This window comes from Peromyscus maniculatus, chromosome 3 (genome assembly GCF_049852395.1).
Source record: "Peromyscus maniculatus bairdii isolate BWxNUB_F1_BW_parent chromosome 3, HU_Pman_BW_mat_3.1, whole genome shotgun sequence".
In the NCBI taxonomy this organism is placed as follows: domain Eukaryota; kingdom Metazoa; phylum Chordata; class Mammalia; order Rodentia; family Cricetidae; genus Peromyscus; species Peromyscus maniculatus.
In genome coordinates this window covers 135317482-135332762 of record NC_134854.1, presented here as the reverse complement: position 1 = coordinate 135332762, position 15281 = coordinate 135317482, and the positions used below count along the sequence as shown (strand labels likewise).

General features: G+C 40.6%; 1 protein-coding gene across 31 annotated transcripts in view; it reads right to left on the bottom strand.

The window, feature by feature from the left end:
• Setd5 (SET domain containing 5) overlaps nucleotides 1-15281 on the bottom strand; it is an 89945-nt gene that overhangs the window by 9006 nt on the left and 65658 nt on the right. For all 31 annotated transcript variants that reach the window (XM_076567563.1, XM_042273792.2, XM_076567550.1 and 28 more), the window contains 2 exons: nucleotides 9616-9863; nucleotides 1423-1893 (listed from right to left, as the gene is read on the bottom strand). In XM_076567563.1, the coding sequence (XP_076423678.1) occupies nucleotides 1423-1893; nucleotides 9616-9863 (719 nt within the window). The remainder of the gene's footprint in view (nucleotides 1-1422; nucleotides 1894-9615; nucleotides 9864-15281) is intronic.

Below are 15281 nucleotides of genomic sequence, written 5' to 3'. Positions count from 1 at the left end.
CTCCCTGGTGTCATCACTGCGGTCCACTGTCTGCACCCATCTGCACCCCAGGGCAGCATCACAAACTGATCATACAGTAACATCCTCATCTAGATTTGTGGCTGATTCATTCTCGTCTGAAATGTAGCTAAACCACCCAGCTCTGAATTCCTACTCCTCAGGCTAAATAAAAGACTTCCTGTTCACTCTTAAACTACCCGCTACGTAGGGGATTCCTCTAAGATATGAACAACTCCTTTGGAGCAACTACCACCACTGTAATTCAGGATTTATTAATTGTATTCTCTAGTGAAGCTCCACGACCATAGCATTTAGGAGGTGATCCAGCACATTAACAGCTAGAACATGCAGTCTGGAATAAGAATCATTGTAGTATACCCTGGCTCCTTCATTTATTAGCTGTGTCTGTCACCAAAGGCAAGTTACTCAACTAGCTTTAGTTTTCTCACGTACAAAATGGAAAATCCCCTAATTATACAACCACTGTGATGACAAAATGAATTAATGAAAACAAAACATGGTCTCTATGTAGCTCTGGTTAGCCTTGAACTTTCTAAAAATCTAGTTTCTTTATTTTTCTGTATATGTATGGGTGCCCATGGAGGCCAGAAGAGGGCACTAGAACCCCTGGAGATGGAGTTAACATTAAGTAGCTGTAAACCACTAACTCCAGGAGTTGGGAACTCAAGTTGAGTCCTTTGTTGCTGACCCAGCCCTCCAGCCTGTGACATTGACCTTCTCAATCCTCCTGCTTCAACTTCACAAATGGGAGCTGGGATTATGTATGTGAACCACATCTGTCTGAGAAAACACATATGACGGTCTTAAAAGCTGTGCCCCTGAGTTCTGCAAGTAACACAGCTTTTAGTATTCTTTCCAGTGCTCTAGCCTTTCAGTTGCATACAACATTTATTTAAAAGCCTAGGATGGCTTCAGCTTTGCAATCCCACTTCAACCTCCAGAATGCTAGGGTCATAGATAGGTGCCACTATGCCTGGCTGGATATTTGCCTATTTGTATTGGTGATGCTGGAGACGGAAGGCTACACAAGTACTCTTCTACTGACTACACTTCAGTCGTCCTGGCTATTCACAACACTTACCAGCTGTACTAATACAGTCTACTTCTCAGTGCCTGAGAGATGCCAAGACTGAAGATGACTCAAATTCAGTCCCAGGGTCCACACAGTGGATAGAGAACTGATTCCCACAAATCACCTTCTGACATCCACATATGTGCCTTTGGCATATTCATGCCCCATACACCCCACATAAACCAAAGAAGTAAATGTAATGAAATAAGATCTAATTTTCACAGATTACAGCATAGAGTAGGACAAGTGCTATGCATTGGATCTTAGAAAGTTCTGAATTATCTGGTTAATACTCTTTAAGAGAGGCCCTATATAACATGAATACTTACTTTTTTCCTTTGTGGTGGGTTCTGAGGAGCAGATGGGACTCCGTCACAGGCCCTTTCACCACCAGGTGACATGGAGCCACGAGAGAGGTCTTTCATAAAGCCATGTTCATATCTGCTGGAAAAGCCTTCTGCAGGGGAACAATATCCTCCATCTAAATGCAAAGGCTTCCTGTCCCCCACCAAGGGGGACCCTCTATACAGTCCATCTGCTCGAGGCATAGCGTTCAAAGGGGAATAGGCGTACATCAAGTTGAACTCTGTCCTAAACGCCTGGTCTGAATTTCTCAGCAAGGTCTGAGGGCCATCTCCACTCCTGCTGGGGAAGCCAGCTTCTGAGGTTGGAGCGACAGAGGGATGAGAAGCCAGGTCAGGATGACTGCAGTTGAGCAGGGAAGGTCTATCAGCACAGCTGTGAGTGCTAGAGTCTGGGTATCCCACTTTTGACAAATCCAGGTCTTTTCGGTGGCAAAGCTGAAAAGGATTAAAAAAAAAAAAAAAATCAACAGACATATGGGGCATGGTAGAAAGGAAAAGTCAAAGGGCAGCAAGGCAGGTAGAGGGGCACAGGTATACAAGGAGAGGGACAGAAGCAGAAGAGAGACTCGTTAACATGTGTCAAGTCCATTGAGCAAAGAAAGTGCCCACATGCCAGACTACTAAGGACTCACAGTGTTTCTGCATGAGAACACTGGGGAAGCTGGCACCAGGCAACTAGACAACATGACTACTCTGTCTGCTCAGTCTTCATCATGCTGCTGGCCAACTGACAGCATACTTGGGGGCTGGCAGTGCAATGAGGGGCATATCTGGCCCCAAGCACAATACAGAAAGGTCTTAAATTGCTGGTATCCGGTGTTATACATTACTAAATTAGTATCAATGGGGGAGGTGGTGAAGGAAGAAAAGTAGAAGAGGAGCTGCAAAGCCAAATATGTAAACTACTGGTTCAGTAGAATGGCATTAAAGATAGTTTATCATTAGCTTATACCTTGAATTATGTTTCTCATGCAACTTTCTGTCTGATCAATTCTTCTGTGTCCTCTGCTGTCTACCAATAAATGTATCAAAGGACTGCTGATACCTACCACTAAAGAGCACCAGTGATAAAACCCACCTACTATTGCTTATCCTCTCGTAACATCAAGATTTCTACTAGGTCAACTGCCTACAAAGAAGGTACCAGAAATCCAAATACCACGTCAAATATCAAATCCCTGTTATATTAGAATCTTTAGCAACCAAGGTCAGAACAACCTATACTTTTCCAACAAGTAATACCCAGCAAATCAACAGTAAACTAGGAGAATACAATCTTTTCAGTTCCTTAATGATCTATAGAAAATCTACTGACTCAGATTTTGGATAATTCTCAGGTAGTTGGGCCCTAATTATTTTAGAATGGGATTAAAGATCAGTTAATTTCTAAAGATCCAGAGATCATAACTTTCTCCTTAAGAGGAAAAAGGCTCCATGTAGATTTTTAGGGTTAATAATTACTACATTTGCCTAAAGTTTATAATAAAAGTTAACACTAAAATCTGAATTTAGGATCTTTACAGAGGAAGGGTTTCCAAGAAAAGCACTCAAAGGCATTCAGTGATAGTCTAAGAGGCATCATTCACTGTACAGTAACCATATCCCAGACACTGTACAACAGAGGATTAAGGTTTCTTGCATATTTACACCCAGTAAGGAGTTCCAGGGAACATGAAGGAAAGCTGAAGAAAGTTGGATTCACGAAGGAAGCTGCTCAACTATGACCCAAAGTCCAATGCAGAGTTGTCAGTTCAACCCCAATAATACATCGACAGCATGATGAATACTGAGATAGTGCCTACCAACCCCCACTTCCCTTGTTAACACGCAGACATTATTCATCACTTTCTCCAACAAGACTCTGATAGCACTAGAATCTGTATCCTTTGAAGATTTTCTTCTTGAATGAAACTCTTCAACCACTGCTTCCCCCAAATGACAACAACAAAACCCTAACCCCACAACATATATACAGCTACTTAACTTTCTTGGGTCTATTTCTACAGTTACACAGAATAGTCACTCTACTTGCTGTGAATGAGTGGCTGCCTCCACCCAGCACCCCATTCACTCAAGATTCCCAGCCCTCCCACACATTCAGGACCACATTCATGCACTCACTCTCAGCTTCCATGTGTGATTGAGATGGTGTGGTAACTACCTCAGGTGACAGGGACTTAGGTCTATGCACAAGGGAACCCTCAAGGGAAGATATGTTCTAGAGGACGGAAAGTATCATGTTATTCATCTACTCCAAGTCAAGAAGAAAAACACAAGAGAAAGTAAAGCATGGATGTTAGCCACAACCTTTTTATTTGGAGGCAGGGGTAGGTATGGTTAAGAATGCACAGGGGAGAGGGACGATGGTGGCACACACCTTTAATCCCAGCACTCGGGACGCAGAGGCAGGGGGATCTCTGTGAGTTCGAGGCCAGCCTGGTCTACAGAGTGAGTTCCAGGACAGGCTCCAAAGCTACACAGAGAAACCTTGTCATGAAAAACCAAAAAGATTTAAAAAAAAAAAAAAATATGCACAGGGAAAATGTTTAACTGCAGAACTCACTCCATGGACAAAGTGATCTGCTAAATGCTTCCTGGTGTCTTGGAAAGTACTTAAGGAAAACTAGGTATTAATGTTTCATGCTATAAGTACACACCTCAAGCAGAACTGAGGAAAGAGGTGAAATGTTAAACTCTTTAAAAAGTTTTTTATTTTAGAGTACTTAGTGTTTCTTATATGGTGGGGAGGGCACCTTAACCCTTATTCTTCCTAGAGGAACTCTGTTCCTTCTCCTCATACCCCTCTGATCATCATCTTTCTTCACTTTCTTCTAGCTTCAGGCCCTATCAGTTACCCAAGGGAATACCTGGGATCTAACAGAAGAGAGAGACGGTTAGTTCCTTCTAGACTTGTGCATCCTTAGCAGTTAGAATTCATAGTATTTTGGGTACCACAACAAAACAAAGCAAAAAATAAACAATGAAACAAAACAAAACAAAAAAAAGTAAGACAACCCCCCACCCCCCAAAAAGTGCAAAACATACCATGACTATGTCTCTGGTCTGTGAACTACACAGGATACACAAGACAGGACACTCAGCTGAGGCAGTGCCTCTCTACACACAGGACTGTCAATGAGCTCTTGATGGGGTGATATGAATGGCAACAGGAAAGTGATGATGATAGCTAGGACAAGGACTCAGGGTACCAGTGGCTAGGGTAAGGGGAGAGTTATCAACAACTGTGACCCAGAGAACAGACATAGGCCATGCCATAAAAGGACATATGGAGCTGCTTCAGCAAAACAAGGTTTGGATAGTCAATGGTTTTCAGTGGGGAAGGTGCTGGGTGTTCAAGGCACAATAGAGCCCCTGTAAGACAGAGTACAGATCTCAGAGCACACAAGAAGGGAAAGGGGGGCTGGAGAGATGGCTCAGAGGTTAAGAGCACTGATTGCCCTTCCAGAGGTCCTGAGTTCAATTCCCAGCAACCACATGGTGGCTCACAACCATCCGTAATGAGATCTGGTGCCCTCTTCTGACCTGCAGTCATACATGCTGTATACAAAATAAATAAATAAATCTTAAAAAAAAAAAAAAAAAGAAGAAGAAGAAGGGAAAGGGGCCGGGCGGTGGTGGCGCACGCCTTTAATCCCAGCACTCGGGAGGCAGAGGGATCTCTGTGAGTTCGAGGCCAGCCTGGGCTACCAAGTGAGTTCCAGGAAAAGGCGCAAAGTTACACAGAGAAACCCTGTCTCGAAAAACCAAAAAAAAAAAAAAAAAAAAAAAAACCCAAAAAAAAAGGAAAGGGAAGGCTAAGTGGGTAATTTTTTTCAAGTTGCTTTCATTCTTCCTCTAGATTCTTTCCCTTCCTGAAAAGCTCGTTCTCTTTGCCTGTGTACCTCATCCCCTCAGCACTAGGTATGTCCTGAATGTATGTCGCCTACTCCAAGTTTTCCCCTTTCCACTTGAAGCTGGTTTTACTTGTGATACCTTTTTGATATTTAAGACAAAAACAAAAACAGAACTCTGAGATTCTATTAGTATGCGTTTGCCTACATCCATGTCTGTGTATCACATGCATTCAGTCAGTACCTGAAAGGATCAGAAAAGGGCATTAGATTCCCAGAGACCAGTGTTAACAAACAGCTGTGGGGAGCCATATGGGTGTGTTGGGAAATCAAGTTGGGTCACCTGGAAGAAAAGTCAGAGCTCTTAACTACAGCTACTCTAGACTGTATTTTATTTTACTTTTTAAAATTTTAACAAAAATTTTATTTCAACATTTTCTTCTTCCAAATAACAATTGTACATTAGAAGAACAATATAGAAATTTTGTATTGAGTCACCTTTCAGTGTATTATTTCCTTTTTAAACTAATGGTGTCTTCAAACTGCAAGGATTATAGATATATGGCCTAGGCCCAACTCTCTGTGTCATCGTTTTGGTGAAAAAAACTTGCAAAACCACCTTTCTGTACCCAAATGTAGCAAAGACCATTGCTGTCAGGGTGACAAAAATTGGTAGGATGAAGTTGTTTTTGTAATGGTGAGAATGGTGACACTGCCTTATTTAAATAAGAGCTTTATAATCATGCACCTTTAGTTTTGCTATTTAACATATTTTCTTTTCTTCCTTGCTGTGGGATGGTCTTTCTGTACACTGTGAATGTGTTGCTACTATTGGTTAATAAAGAAGCTGCTTTGACCTGCAAGACAGGTTGTACCACGTGGGAAATCCAAACAAAGATAATACAGGAAGAAAGGCAGGGTCAGGGGAGATGCTTCCAGCCATCACCCGAGAGGCAAGATGTAATGCAACACAGGTAAAGCCACGAGATATGTGGGTGATACATAGATGAATAGAAATGTGTCAATTTAAGATAAAAGAGCTAGTTAGCAATAAACTCGAGCCATAGACCAACTGTTTATAATTAATATAAGCCTCTGTGTATTTATTTGGGACTGAATGGCTGCGGGACACAGAAAAACTTACGGTTACACTTCCTGATAATCTTTTGAAAAATTACTGCATTCTCCCATTTAAAAATTAAAGTAATTATTAACCCTATAAATCTACATACATATATATATGTATGTATGGGTATTAAACATGCATATATGTCTGTGCAAGCATCAGATCCCTGGAACTGGAGTTAGATGGTTGTGAGCCACCATGTGGGTGCTGGTAATCAAGCCCAGTCCTTGGCAAGAGCACCAGGAACTCTGAATTGCTGACCCATTTTCTAGACACTAAAATATTTTAACTTATTTTAAAAAATTATGTGTGAATGTGTGGTGATATATTGTGTACCCTAATAAAATCTGCCTTAAGACCAGAGGATACAGAACAAGAAACTAGATTAAACACAGAGCCAGGCAGTGGTGGCATACACCTTTAATCCTATCACTCGGGAGGCAGAGATCGTTTGGACCTCTGTGAGTTCAAAGCTACCTTGGACTACATGAGACTGACTAAGTCTAGGACAGAAACAGAGCCAGACAGTGGTGGCACACACCTTTATTCTCAGCACTAACTAGGAAAGTTGAGACAGGAAATGGTAAGGGTGGACGAAGAAAGGTATTATATAAGGTATGAGGGGACAAGAACTAAAGTTTTTTGGCTGAGGAAAGCTTTTCAGGCTGAGGAGTCTTAGAGGTAAAGGGTGGCTTGTTCTTTTGTCTCTCTGATCTTTCACCCCAATATCAGGCTCCGAGTTTTTATTAAGACCATTTAGGAATTTATGTGTCTGTGCATGTTAGTGCAGATGCCTGAGGAAGACACAAGAGGGAGCTCCATCCCTTGGAACTGAAGTTATAGGAGGTTGTAACCCTCCTGATTTGAGTGCTGGCAATGGAACAAGCTCTGAGCCATGTCTTTAAATTCCATGTTTTAATGTTTAAAATGTTGCATTTAAGTATGTATGTATGTATGTATGTATGTATGTATGTATGTATGTATGTACTTATGTACGTCTGTCTGTGTGGTGAAGTTAATCGAGGTTGAACTTGTGAAGTTGGTTTTCTACTTCTACCATGTGGGTTGCAGGGGCTGAACTCAGATGGTTAGGCATGGTGGCAAGTGCCTTTACTGCTGAACCAGCCTGCTTCCTGTTATTTTAACTGTATGCTTAGACTAATGTGGTTATATTTTATCTGTGCACCCCAATAAAGCTTATCTGAGGATCAGAGGACAGAGCCAGTCACTATATTAAACATACAAGTCAGGCAATGGTAGCACACACCTTTAATCCTAGCATTTGGAAGGCATTGATTCACCTTGATCTCCATGAGTTCAAGGCCACACTGGGAATAGAGCCAGGCGTGGTGGCACATGCCTTTATCCACTAGCTAACCATAGAGGTCTGGAGGTCTGTACAGACAGAAAGTAATAGAGCTGGGCGGAGAGAGAAGTAAGAGGGCAGGACACAGAAAAGGCATATAGACATGGGTGTATAGGAAGTAGCTCTCTGGAGGCTGAGGAGTTGGTAAGGTGAGGTTGGCTGTGGCTTGTCCTAGTCCTCTAATCTTTCAGTTTTCACCCCAATATTTGGCTCTGGGTTTTTTTTTTTTTTTTTTTTTTTTACTAATAAGACTGTTTAGCAATTCATCTTACAGAGTAAGATTCACCAAAATCCATGTTCTCTCTCTCTTAAAATACCTTGCATCTACACAGCATTTTATAGTTACTAAATGCAGCAAGGGATAAGAAATGTGCTGGGTATAAACTTGCTTGTTTTGGAAGACTTCTAATTTCTGTGACTTCACATTAACAATGAAACTTGCCATGATAAGGTGCAACTCTATTCCTGTAACTGATGGCATCCCAGGGACAATTTCTCCTTAGGATATCTTACCATAACATTCTAATTGCTAACTGCAACAAAAGCTTAACTGTTAAGAGGGCAAAGTTAGAGAGGTCTGAATTGTTTTAATATCTGATTAAAAAGAATGACACAGGAATATGGTAATTTCCCTAAGAAAATCAAATGTAACAGGATGACATTTTTCCAACCAGAAAGGTTGGCTCTACAGTAAATGAATGCTGGACTGAGTAAGAAATAGAGCACATTGTTCTGCTTTCAGTTGCTAGCTCCTTTGCATTAGCCACAGAAGAACCCAGGCATTGTTAATCCTTAGATACTCATTAAAAGTTTCAACAAGAGTGAGACATTCAGTTTTATCAAGACAACAAACATCCAGAGAAGTGAAAGTCAGACTTTTTAGTGGGTAGATCAATTTGCCCCCCACCCCAGAATATATATTTAATTAAAGCAACATGCAAAAGATGAGTTTTTAATACATATGGATTATATTCACATCTTCCACTTGAACTTGAATACTAAAGTGATTGAGTATAACTTTTAGGAACAGCTTAATACATATATTTCTAATGTAATCCAACCATTAGTAGACTAACACATAATAACAGTAGACTAACACATAATAACAAGGAGGGAAAGTAACCTGGAATGGGAAAACCAAAACAGTAACAAGAACAACAACAAACATTCACCATCAGCCATACACCAATATTGCTAAGTCTCTGTCCCCTGAGGCCATAGTGGAGCTACCAAAGAACCTGGAAAAGACACTTTACACAGTTAGAAGCCTAACACACAGATGTGAGCACAGTGTAGTCTGAAAACCCAGGCTTGGGAAACTAATGGGTACCACAGGAACCTAGACACCTCGTTTGACCAACATATATACTAAAGATTCTGCATGCTTACTACCTAAAATTAAGGAGACCGAAGGACTGAATGCCAAAAGACAAGTGAATGGGATCTTGGCAGCACTGTTCTTATTTTGGCAAGAACAGGGACTGCCAAGACAAAAGGCTACCAGCCCACAATGACCCAAGGTTGCTGATTTTTTCTTTTTGGTATTTTCAAGACAGGTTCTCTCTGTGTAGTTTTGGTGCCTATCCTGGATCTCGCTCTGTAGACTAGGCTGGCCTTGAACTCACAGAGTTCCACCTGGCTCTGCCTCCTGAGTGCTGGGATTAAAGGCATGCCACCACCACCTGGTGCGATTTCTTAATAAGATGAAGATGGAAGACAGTTAAGAAACATCTGAAATGATACTATATTTGAAATGAAGAGGTATAAATAACGATTTTCATATCAACCACTCCCAACCACCAAACCCCAATCACCTCAAACTGCAGAGGAGTGTTGGAGCGACTAGCAGTAGTAAGAGATGTGATGGGCGAGAACATGAGGCTGTATCCATTTCGACACTCCTCTTCTCCTGGGTGAGTCTGGCCAGGTGTGGACAGCTGGGGACTCTTTGAGCCTGAGCTGGAAGGGGGTGGTGTAACTGGAGACAGAGGCCGAAGCAACTTGGTGATATTCTGCTCCATCAGATAGCGAGACTTCCATTTCTTTAAAGGGCTCAATAAGTCTGTGAAACACAAAGCGTGGATGAGAACTGAATCCTATCTTACTGTAAGGCTAGGTAGCAAAGGCACTGACCTCTAACCTGTAATGGGTCCTAACTCTTTTATGCCTTATCCCATTAAATTATCTCTACTCAAACCCAATGCCTATACATACTTCTCATCACTACAATCAATGTAATTTCTGAAGCATTCCATGTCCCAGAGAAAACCCACACGAATCTGAACAATTTTAATGATCAATGCCAAGGTGATTACTTAAACCACTCTCTACTTCTCTACTACCACCTGCTAGGTTGTCATACCTATATTCATCTTTTTTTATTTATCTGTGTACCCTTTCAGGAGTTCTTCCAGCAAACACTCTTGAGTAGGAGACACATTAACATCTTGGATCCTTTTCTAGCTCCTAGTGTTTTCAGCATTGATCTAGGAGCTAGAAATGGTTCCTATAAAAACTTCTTAACTATTAAAACAAAACAAAACAAAACCAACAACCAAGACTCCTTCTGTTTAGATTAACTGTATTCTTAGGTCCACTAAAAAAAGCAAGTTTCTATAACTAAGTATGTTAGTGACTGTGTTTTGTGTTTAATGTAGTGTAGTGTACTTATTTTTATGAGAGCCTCCAGGATAAAATATATTTCAGAGGAAAAATATACTTTTATTCACTTGTAGTTAAAAGATCATTTACTTAGTTAGTATGTACTTCATGCAAAGTTAGATGTGTAAGGGCCATTATATATTTATTCTGTTTTCAAAAAGCTTAGAGAAAACATGTAAAATGTATTTACCTTAAGTTTCTAAGTATGATCAAGCTTGACTATAGCTCCACCAGTTTTGAGGCAGACACAGGATTGCCACAAATTTTAGGCCAGCCTAGTCTACACGGCAAATTCTAAGGCAGCCTGGGATATATTATGAGACCCTGCCTTAAAAAAAAAAACAAAAAACTAGTAGGCTCAAGAAGTTACAAAGAAAGGGTTTTTGAGATGGTCTGACGAGTAAAGGTGCTTGGGGTTCAATCCTTAGAGCCCACATAAAAGATGGAAGGAGAGAAGTGACTCCCAAAATTTGTCTTCTGAACTCCATATGCATACCATGAGCCTCAGTTATGATGAAAATTAAAACAAACATACAAACACCCTTCAAAGTAAGTAAAGTCAAGAGATAGTGTAACAGACTATAGTCCCAGCTACTCAGGTGGCTGAGGTAGAAGAACTGCTTGAGCCCGAGCTGAAGGATAGCCTAGGCCTGAACAACACTATAGATTCCATTTCCCAGAAAACAAAACAAAAGACCACCACTATTTAAGTGTTTCTTGTATACCACGCACTAGCTGGTGTGCTTGATATGAAAAGTTAAGATGTCTATAAATCCTAGCATTACTGTTATTATCATCACCCTGTATTGAAGGTGAAGACTCTGATGTACAGAGAGAGCACCTGGTCCATGTTTCCCTACCCTATATGGTACGGAAGATCAAATTTGGGTCCTTATATACCCTAGACAGGAATTTTTGCCAAACAGAGCTTCCATCTCTAGCCATCCTGTCTACAGTCTAAATAAAAGCATTTTAAACTGTAGCTTCATGGCTTGGTGGAAACTGTGACAATCATAATACGCATTGAAGGCAAAGTTTGGATCATGATCAGAGATGATTATTCTGGTGACAATGGCATGGAACTAGAACTGTGAAACCACTGGAGTTAACAGAGTAATCAATACAAAGAGGTATGAGGCACTGATTATGTTTAAATGAGCATTTTAATTTTCTGTTTCTCAGGCTTTTCATTTCCTTACAATGAAAGAGTACTTTTCCAATCGGTCTATATAGCATGTGCTGTTTTTATCCTTTTAAACATGCTTAGGTACAAAAAAACCAAATAAACATGTAATTCAAGATTAATCTGCACCATAACTTATAAACACTTCTAAAGACTTCAAACCCAATCTCTAATAACTCTGTACCGAGAGTTCAACAATGCAACCACTAAAGACATTTTGTGGTAAAGATCACTATAGGAAAACTGGGGGGGGGGGGGGGGGGAAGACAGCTATACAAATGAGTAAATGTGGTGTCTTTTTAATGATAATCACTGAATACTTAGGATGCTATACTCGACATACAGACTCTATGACTTCTGGAACTCATAGGTCAGTAGTCTTTGCCATCTGTTTTCATATTTCTTTTTGTATACAAGTGTCAAATTTTATGTTTATTGCATACACACACTTTTAAAAACCTTGACTCAATACTTCCTAAGATTATGCAAACAAACATTCAGGCATTTAAACCCACAAATTTTTCTGATACTGAATAAAATTTTCTAAGTCTTGTTCTTTGGGGTTAGTGTGGGGTTTTTGAAATAGGGTCTTGCTTTGAACTGAAATTGAACTGGCCATGTAGTTCAGGCTGGCTTCAAATAAGTATCTTTCTCCTGTCTTCAAAAGCTGGGAATATAGGCATGTGCTACCATGTCTGACTTATGAATATCTTTTAAAATTAAAAAGGGTATTGCCAAAATTTAGCCCTGCTAAGTATCTTCCTTTATTGCGATTATAAGTATACTCTTTTGTTTTTTTTTTTTGTTTGTTTGTTTTTTGTTTTTCGAGACAGGGTTTCTCTGTGTAGCTTTGCGCCTTTCCTGGGACTCACTTGGTAGTCCAGGCGGGCCTCGAACTCACAGAGATCCGCCCGCCTCTGCCTCCCGAGTGCTGGGATTAAAGGCGTGCGCCACCACCGCCCGGCAAGTATACTCTTAATGATGAAAAATGTTCTCTACTTATTTCTGTACTTCTTGTTTGTTAGGACAAATATAAGGCTTCTGTTGTCTTTTTTTTTTTTTAAAGGATGACTGTGGGGCTGCGAGATATGGAAGCTTGAGAATATGAGTTTGAATCCCCAATACTAATATGAAAAGCCAGATACAGTTGCACTCTTGCCTGTAACCTCAGTGCCAGAGGTGGAAGTTTATCAGGCTACTGGGGCTTGCTGGCCACCAGCCTAGCTGCAGGTTCAGTGAGACAATGTTTCAAAGAAACAGTGTGAAGAGCTAGAGCAGAACACCTGACTGCCTTCTCTGATCTTTATGCATGAACATCCACATATGCTTACTATCTTTGTATTTATGCTTGTGTAAATTATCTGCCCATGCTCAGCTTACATTGTATCAGTATGTGAGTCTTTCTGTTTTATTTGGGTTTTTTCTTTTTTTTGCAGAGCTGAGGACCGAACCCAGGGCCTTGCTCTTGCTAGGCAAGCGCTCTACCACTGAGCTAAATCCCCAACCCTTGAGTGCTTTTTGTTTTATAAGAGTTCTATAAATAGAGATGCCGACTGTCAAAAATGTTACAAATACACTTTTTCATTTTGTTTTTAAGATGCATTTACTGGGGCTGGAGAGATGATAGTGGTTAAGAGCACCGGCTACTCTTACAGAGGAACCAGGTTTTCTTGTCAGTACCTACATGGCACTCATAGCCATCTGTAACTCCAGTTTCAGGGGATCTAATGTCCACTTCTGAACTCCATGGACACCAAGCACACATGTGGTCTATGTACATGAAACGTATAGGCAAACCACTCATATACAAAAAAAATAAATGTAAAAAAGTCGTGTTGTCCCCCACCCCCACCCGGTTTCTCTGTACAGCTTTGCGCTTTTCCTGGAACTCACTCTGTAGCCCAGGCTGGCTTCGAACTCACAGAGATCTATGTGTCTCTGCCTCCCGAGTGCTGGGATTCAAGGTGTGTGCCACCACCACCTGGCTCTAAAAAAGTTTGTCTTTGTTACAATGCTTTTGTTACTTAATATTAGTTAGTATCTGCCAATTATCTTCTGCCTGCTACAATTATGTCTTTGTAATTCTATCCCTAAACTAAAAAAATGCCACTTATTGGCCTATTATCTTTAGGTTTAATTATTAATTCCTATTTGGTTTTAAAAAACTTCATGTGCATGTGTAAATATATATGGATGCATGCATGCTATGCTGTGCATGTGGAAGTCAAAGGACAACTTGGGGAGTTGATTCTCTTCTTCACCATGTGGGTCTCAGATATTGAGCCCAAGTTGTCAGGCTTGGCAGCATGCCTCCTGCCCACTTTTTTGGGGAAGGTCTCACAATATATAGCCCAGCAGTCTATAACTGAATGTTTATGTGAGTGTTTGAGAGCAGGTCTCTCACTGTGGCCCAGCATGTAGTCCAGGCCACAGTCTCCAAAGTGTGCAGTCCCATTCTATCTTGTTTTGAGGGTTCAACTGTGGGACATCCACACATGCTGGGTAAGCAGCACTCTACCATTTAGCTCTATCCCTGCTCTAATTCATACTTAAGAGAAAAAAAAAGTGTACATGTGTACTACACATTGTGGAGGTCAGAGGTGACTTTTGGGAGTTTGCTCTCTCCTTTGACCTTGTTGAAGCAGGACCTCTATACCACAGAATGGAGGCTCTTCTGGCCTGTCCCACAACGTCATCTCACCAAAATAGTGCTAGGACTATAGTAGCACCCCACGCATCCTGCTTTTTACGTGGTTCTGGAATCTGAATTCAGGTTTTCAGGATTGTGCAGCAGCTTGACACCCTAAATTATGCTTAAACTCTTAAGGAAGAAGTACTTAAAATGAAGTTTAAGGAGTTGATTTCTACACCACCTTTCTTAGAGGCAAATGCCTACTACTACCATTTTTTCTTCTTTGCACATCTTCTGTAATTGAAAGACAACTATAATCTTCCTTCACTGAATTAAAAAAACAATTATTTCCATTAGACTATTATTTATTACACATACTTTTGGTCCTTAAATATTTCTGGCAAGTACTTTACTGCTAAGCTACAATGTTCTCCTAGCTTATTTCTATAGGTTTTTAAATATACTGGTCTTGTTTCTGGAAGTTATTCTATTTCCTATACAATATGAAATTTATATTAACATACATTTCTCCCCTTCCCCCCTTTTTTTGAGACAGGGCCTTACAATGTTGTCTAGGTTGGTCTCAAACTTAGGGTTTTACTTTCTCAACCTCTCCAGTGCTGGGATTCTAGGCACCACATCTAGCAATACTGATATTTTTGGAAATACCAACATAATATTGGCAATAAATGGTAGTAATCAGGCAACCATGTGCATATTATAATAAAAAAAACTCCCAACTCAGTATTTTGTTTGGTGATGCAATCATCAGCTGTAATTTGGGGGCACACCCTCACTACTGACAGTTCATGATCCTTTTTAGCTATTCAAGCTTCAATTTCCTCCTCCTCCTCCTCAAGAAACTTGATTTCCAGTGTTCTTTATTTTTATTTTGCTATTCTAAGACAGAGTTTCTTAGTGTAGCCCTGGCTGTACTGGAACTCGCTCTGTAGACCAGGCTGGCCTCAAATTCAGAGATCCACTTGACTCTACCTCCCGAGTGC